The sequence below is a fragment of the Trifolium pratense genome, linkage group LG1 (assembly GCF_020283565.1).
Source record: "Trifolium pratense cultivar HEN17-A07 linkage group LG1, ARS_RC_1.1, whole genome shotgun sequence".
NCBI lineage: Eukaryota > Viridiplantae > Streptophyta > Magnoliopsida > Fabales > Fabaceae > Trifolium > Trifolium pratense.
Genome location: NC_060059.1, coordinates 4,701,490 through 4,708,938, shown reverse-complemented (window position 1 = coordinate 4,708,938; position 7,449 = coordinate 4,701,490). Strand labels below are relative to the sequence as shown.

At 29.8% G+C, this 7,449-nt stretch overlaps 1 protein-coding gene across 1 annotated transcript; it reads left to right on the top strand.

The window, feature by feature from the left end:
* Positions 1-2,074: 2,074 nt before the first annotated feature.
* Positions 2,075-3,988, top strand: LOC123882840 (protein FANTASTIC FOUR 3). Its single transcript, XM_045931477.1, has one exon. It carries the CDS (start codon positions 2,593-2,595, stop codon positions 3,607-3,609), a length of 1,017 nt encoding a protein of 338 aa, XP_045787433.1. The 5' UTR covers positions 2,075-2,592; the 3' UTR covers positions 3,610-3,988.
* The last annotated feature ends 3,461 nt before the right edge of the window (positions 3,989-7,449 follow it).

The following is a 7,449-nucleotide window of genomic DNA, read 5'->3' as shown; positions in this document are numbered from 1 at the left end:
AGGAAAATATGAAAATCAAGCATCTAATTAATCTTGTCAGAAATAATAGAGGCAAACTCAAACTATATATGATAATGGAGACAAGTTCTAATATGTTTGGACACTTTGATAGATATGGTCTATTGAGGATGGAAATCTAAAAAATGCTCAAATCAAACTTTAATTATGATTAACATTACCCTGAATTAGAGGTTCACATTCTTCTTTGTACTCATAAAGATGATGACCTGATCAGTTTCAATATGAAAAAACAAGAGGCCATATTAATTAATGAGGATGGAATTGATTCAATTATATCAGGAATGTCTATATTAATATATGGACTTCAAGTATACATATTATATTTTGAATTTTGACAAAGAGGATTTCCATAAATAATAATATTTTTTATTTTTGGTACAAGCCTAATAATCTTTTTAATTGGTGAATTGCAATTATAAGTTTGACTCAATGTTTATTTTATTGGACAGCTATGCTTATATGTTCTGAATTAGGAGCATATCAAAATTAAATATTATACATTTTGGTCATCAATATTGACTTAAATATTATATTCTAAAGTTTGACAAAACCTAACAATCTTTTAAATTGGTGTTTGACAACAAAAAAAAAATTGGATTTAAAAAACAAAATAAGTGAACCAAGGACCAAAGCAAGTTATTCTGATTAAAATTTGTCATAAGCAACTATAAATATGTTTTTTTTTATAAATAATAATGTGATGTGAATGCCACTAAAAAACTTGTAAACCAAGGACCAAGGCAAGCTATGATGAAGGTATTTGAATTTGTTTCATGAGTGCAGACAGAACATATCATGCCTCGTAGGACTCACTATTGTGTATCAAATTTCAAACCCTAAGCATAAAATTAAAGGCATACTATGTGATCTTGTTTTTTTGCCTCCAGATTTTCCCAAAACATAATCATTGATGCATGCTACTCACTTCCAAACACGTACCAAACTAACCATTTTAGTGAATCAATCATAAATTATTGATGGTAAATTTTGGTAAAACATTGAATTTTTCCCACATAATAAGATTCTCTTCACCATTTTGTGTATATGGTATTAGAATTCATCAAGCACTAATTAACCTTTTGTTTCTAAGGCTTTAATTTGTGCTCATCTTTCACTTCTCCTTTTTTACTTGCTTTGGATAAAATAGCAATTAGTTATTAGCCTAAAATTAGTATGAAAATTGACCCTTCAATTCTATGATACAAAATACTCTGAATATATAAAGGAAGCTGCAATCATAATCAAAGTATCAAACAATATTTGTGAGAATCCAATTGTGTTCTGGCCTTTTGTTTGTTTACTTTTGGAAAAGAATAGTAAAGCTGGTAATTTTGCTGCCAAATAAATCCACCTGTCTCTCCTTTTATAGATCATTGATTTCCACATAAGGACATGCCTACAACACAAAATTTCTGTAGACTTGATATTTGTAGGGAAGAAAAAATCTGCACAAAATTATTATATGAAACTTTAACTACTTTAGATATGGGAAATATCAAGAAACATAATAATATTGCTTATGTTATGTTTTTTTTTTTCTTTCTTAAAACACGTATTCGGCCTAAAGACATATTAATTCGAGGAATTCAATCACACCGTCTACTTGCGGGGATCCAATACCTTAAGAGAAGTACACTCTAAAATCTCAAGTCAACATCACTAGATCAACCCTAATGAATTATTGCTTATGTTATGTACCTTGACAAGCCTAAAATCTATGTAGATTTACAAATTAAACGAACTTTAAAAAGTAAATTTATTCTATTTTTTCTTAGATTTTTATGTTATAGGTACAAATTTTTTACCATGAATCACACAAGGATGATTAATTTCTCGAACATAATATTTTTACATATGCAAAAATTAGATATCGAATTTTACGGCCAAATAAACCACATGTCTCTCCTCATATATATCTTTTTTAAAATGACAAATTATTTATATGTTAATTTTTATGTTAGTTGTTTTACACCTTGCCGGAACTTGAATCCTGAATCTCTAACTCTTTTAACTCTTGACTCAATTTGTTTAACCAATTGAGCTAATATTTCACCCTCCTTTTATATACATCATTGATTGATATCCACAAAATGACATGTCTACAATCCCAAATATCTGTACACTTGATATTGTAAGGAAAAGAAGACTAATTGCACACACAAAATTATTGTCCTTTGACATTAGGTCAGACACACAAAAAAATTAAAAAAATACCAACAACAACACTTAGACCATTACTCCTTGCTTCCTCGTTTTCCTTATTTTGAAATTTTTTTTATTATCCATTCTCTTTTGTATTAAGAAATGTTCAATTTCAAGTGGCGCAAAAAAGCTCCTTTTTCCTACCTCATGTCCTAAGCACTTTTTGGGACTATAAATTCACCTTCCACTCCCTTCACTTCTTCCACACACCATTCCCATTCCCATTCCTTCTTTCATTCTCTTTCTCTTCATTCCTAAAACCACTTGCTTCCAATCCAAAAAAAAAAAAAAAAAACTAGAACACTCTTTTGTCTTTCACCTTAATTTGAATATTGAAACATCCTAGTACTTAAGACACAAACATCAATCATGGCTGCAATTGTGTACCATCCTGGATTACAAACACATCTTGAATCTCAACTTGTTGAATCAAGAACACTAAGGTTAAGATTACCTTCTCCAAAACATTCAATTGATTTACCCTTCAAATCATGTTTTCGTGATTCAAACATCATCAAAACTCATCATCATGAAGAAAACATTCACAAAACAGAAACTTTTCAAACCAAGCCTAACAATGGTGGTTGGAATTTCCTTGATGCTCTTCAAAACACATCAAAAAAAGAAACAACACCCACCACAACCTATGTTCATCCTCAACAAAAATGTTCCTCTTTGATTCTAAGTCCAAAGAGTCTTGAATTGTGCACAGAGAATCTTGGTAATGAGAGTGGTACTGACATTGTAGAAAATGACATGTTGTTGTCTTTAATGGGAACAATGGAGGAACAAAAACAACCTTGTCGTCAAGTTTTAGCAGCTACTAAGAAAGTGAAAACTCATAATTTTCCACCACCTTTGACAACGATAAGAGGATCGGAATCTCTTCGTGTTAGACCTCACCGTGAAGATGGAAGGTTAGTGATTGAAGTTACTAAGGTTCCACCAAGTACTTCTTGCTTTCAAGCTGATCGAAGCAATGGCCGCCTTCGCCTCTGTTTTTTGACAAATGAAACTACAAGTTTGGACCCAGAAGAAGATCAAGAACAAGAAGATGTTGATGATGATATCATAGATGAAAATGAAGAACAACACAATGAAGAAGAATTTTTTGAAAATAAAACGATTGGTGGAAAAATACAAGATTTTGAAGAAGAAACAGAGGATAAAACAGAGGAAGAAACAGAGAAGAATAAAACAGAGGATGAAACAGAGGAAAAAGTAGAAAGTGTTGTTGTTGCAGCATGTGAGGAGATGAAAGGTAGTGACGTAAGAATGGGAAAGTATGAGAGAGTTAGAAGATGCAAAGAAAATGGTGAAAATGAAAACAAAGAATTGTTAAATTGGGGTGAGACTCATTGCCATTGGATGGTTACTACTTCCTAAAACTATGATATTTTAATTTTAGTTTATATTTATCTATGTATAAATAAAAGAGAAGATTTAAATATATTTGTCCTTTTTGTGAATTGATCTTGTTTTGTTTAATGAATTTCCCGTGTGTTTTTTTGTTGTGACATAAACTATGGTCCTGTTCTGGTTGGTAGTTATTATCGTTACTCTGTTTCAAGGAGATATACAGTATAGCAAGAAAACCGCACGTTTTGAATGCCCTTAGTTTAGTTGGTTAAGAATTTTACGAATATATGGATAAGGGTAGGGTGATTAACTTTTGTTAAGTATAGCAAAAATACATGATACTATATATGAGAGTGAAAATGATGTATAGGGGTTGAAAATGAATGTGCTATGAAAAATGATTCATCGGTTACGAGGTCTTTTTTTTTTTTTTTTTTAAATTATTTAATTATATTTCTTCTAATACTTTATTTTTCTAAAAAAATACATTATTTATTTATATTTCTTTATTATTTTTTTTTGGACTTATTTCTTCTTATTATTTTGAATTTTGAAAAAAATTGAAAATGTTAATAAAATATATAGTAAATTGATGAGTAAATACTTAATTTTGTCCTTCAAATTGAATACTTGTATCAACATGGACCCCGTTTAATCAAAATTCTCAACTTAATTGTTCAAGTAGTTAATGAACTCTCCTTAGAACGAATCATTAGGGAGAACTTAACTTTGATTTTTAGCAAAAATAATTTGATCAGATTTTACTTACCTTACAATTAAACTCTCATAGTATTTTTTTATCAGAGCCTTATTTGAAAATAAGAGGACTAGTTTAAAAAAAAAAAAATCTGCCTTGATCAAACTGTTGTGTAAGTGATGGCATGCCATGTTAATGAACATGTTGGCACACTAGCATTTAAACCATCTTGATCAACTATGAGATAAGTCATTCACATCCCTTACATCACCCACTTAACATATCACTAATTCCTTTCTTGCTAAAAAAGAAACACAACTTTAAAACTGATGAAAATTTTGCATCCTTCGTTGTCTGGTTTCTTGGCCATTTTGTCTTCCAAGTGTTTATAGAGAAAATTCAATAGCAATAATCATGGTACAAACTACTTTCTCCATTATTAGATGTTCATTAATATTTGGTACATAAGATTAATTAAGAATGGAGTAAAAAAATTCCAAAGTAAGTGGAACATGTGCCATAAGATCCGAATCCAATAATATGTTTACCGTACTAACGGCCACTTGAAGTTGCAACCACAACTTTTTCCCTAGCTTAGCTTGTTGCCAACAAAAGGACACTGACCAAAGCCTGTGTTTAGATCTTATCCTTTTTCAGATATACTATCAATTGACAAAAAAAGTACTACTCTCTCTAATGGGGACTGTAAAAGACTACATCACCAATGTCCAATACATTGCACCACCCAAATATGTATCACTGAAACACAATCTAAACCAATCCCCCTCTTTCATATTTGAATAGGACCATCAATAACTTAGATTTTTGCCACATTCACGCATTAAAGACAAATGTGATTGTTAGATATTGAGATCCAACAGTATACATAACAAATTAACGAGTAACGACCACAATTGTTTTGAATGCTGTTATGCAGCAAAGGTTGATTGGAGATAATCCAACTTGATTTGAGATAAATGTTTTAGGTGTTTTCAAGATGCGTTAGGTCGAATTTGACAAACCTTAACATCTAAAAAAGATATAAATTTACTATTGTGTAATGAAAGCATAAAGTTTCATGCTGTAATTAATCATAATTGTTAAATTGAGATCAAATTATCTGGATTACACGTTAGTTTTAACACTATTCACAATTTCGACCATTAATCTAAATCAAATTTTTTATTTTTAGTTTTAAAATTGCTAATCAGTGACAGTTCCACAGTGTGGCTATCTTGATTTGATCCACATTAAAAGTTCCTCAAGGTGGGTCGCACGCTCCTAAATCCTAATTCAATTGAATTTCTACTCACATCACATACATACATCCCATGTTGTACAGTTGTACCTTTACCTTTGGTAATGCTGATGATGATTCTAACTCCGTACTCTCAACTCATGTGCAAACATGAAACATGCACTACTACTAATATTTAGCAGACATGACCACCATCACAAATTGACAATGAAGAGTTCTTTGTACTAAAATGTTTCTCAAAGTTAGGTATTGCTTCATTGGATTCGTCCATCTTTATAAAGTATGTCTCTCTTATTTAAGATGGTTATTATTTTTTGTTTTTTTTTAAGTAAATCAGACGCAGATCAGAGGAATCAATCATTGGATTAAGAAAAAGGAGAAAAAACATGAGGAAAAATTGGAGAGATCTAAGATCAGACCGTTGGAACTGCAACATCTTAAATATATTAAAAGAAAATGAGGTGACAAAATTTTAATCTGGTTTATGGATGAATTTTTTTTTTTTAGATTTTACTTATTTTAAGATCGAACTTTAAATTATGAGAATAGTTTTCTTTTTTAGGGCCTGTTTGATCAGCTTTTTTTAGAACTTATTCAAACAGCTTATGCAATACAAATTAGGTTTTATTCTATTTTATAAGTTCAAACTAGTAAAAATTGTATTTTTATAAGCTATTATATCATAAACTATCTTAACAAACTTATAATAATATATAAAAATTACATAAGTTATTAGCATAAGCTCTAAAAAAATATGGGTCAAACTGAATTTAAACCGTAGTTTGCGACGTTGCGTTGTCTAATATAGCTCTTTCTGCTTAGACTTTGTTGGTTAACAAATTAATAGTTAATAGTACTACAAAAATAATTCATTTAATCTATGTTGCCTCATATACTACTAATTAATTTCAAATAAGATTTAACTAAGTTTAATTTGAAAATTTATTCTTTTGTTAAAGCAATAGTACTTCACTATTTGACTACAAAGCATATAGCAGGTGACATTAACTTTCAATTTCTAAGAAAGTCCTAAACTAATGATATAATGTTAGAACTTTAAAATTGCTGATGCCATTGACTAAAACTAAACACAAAAAGGAAGATAATTTGTGGGCTTCAGAATCCGTTAGCCTGGATTAAAATTGTTTCCTAAACAAAAAAATCAAGTGTATATATGCAATCCACGAAGTCATTGAATTTGATCTAATCCAAAGTGCCAAATATAAACCACTCATATTGTGCCATGTGTTAAAAGTAAACAATGTTAGTGAAAGAGTTTGGAGACCAATGGGATGCACATCACAATGGTGTTTTTTGGCCTCTTTGCAAAAGAAACAGCTGGTTTTCTTGTTTGTTAAGCATCTAAGCATTTTAATTAGATTTCATTTGTGTGACAAAAAGAAATAAATACTTTATTTTTGCACCAAGTTTATAGAAAGCCAATTGTGAAATAAGACTTACCTGGACGCCAAAAAATACTAATTTAAGTTAATGAAATTAGTTCAGTTGATAAGAAGTTGACTCATACTTCACAAAGATGAAGAATGAGAGTTAGCTCTTGTTACTTTTATATGAGATGAGAACCTCTTTAGTAAAAAATTTGCAAGTATTTTTACAAGCGTTCTTTGAACCTTGAAGTTTGTCTTTGACTCAGACGAGTCTCAAGAATCCGACTCATCTAAACTTTTATATATCAACAAAAAAAAAATTTTAGTCCTTATTGGCATTTTATAGTGAATATTTTGACTAAAAGTAACAACTTTTTGTAAAAAGTTTTCAAAATAATACTATTCTTTTAAACTGAAATATATTATGGAAGACTAAAATTATCATTAAACTTAAAAGTTTTCAAGATCTATGTTTTTACTATTTTAAAATTTAAAAACTATAATCATTTAGAATAAAAAAAATT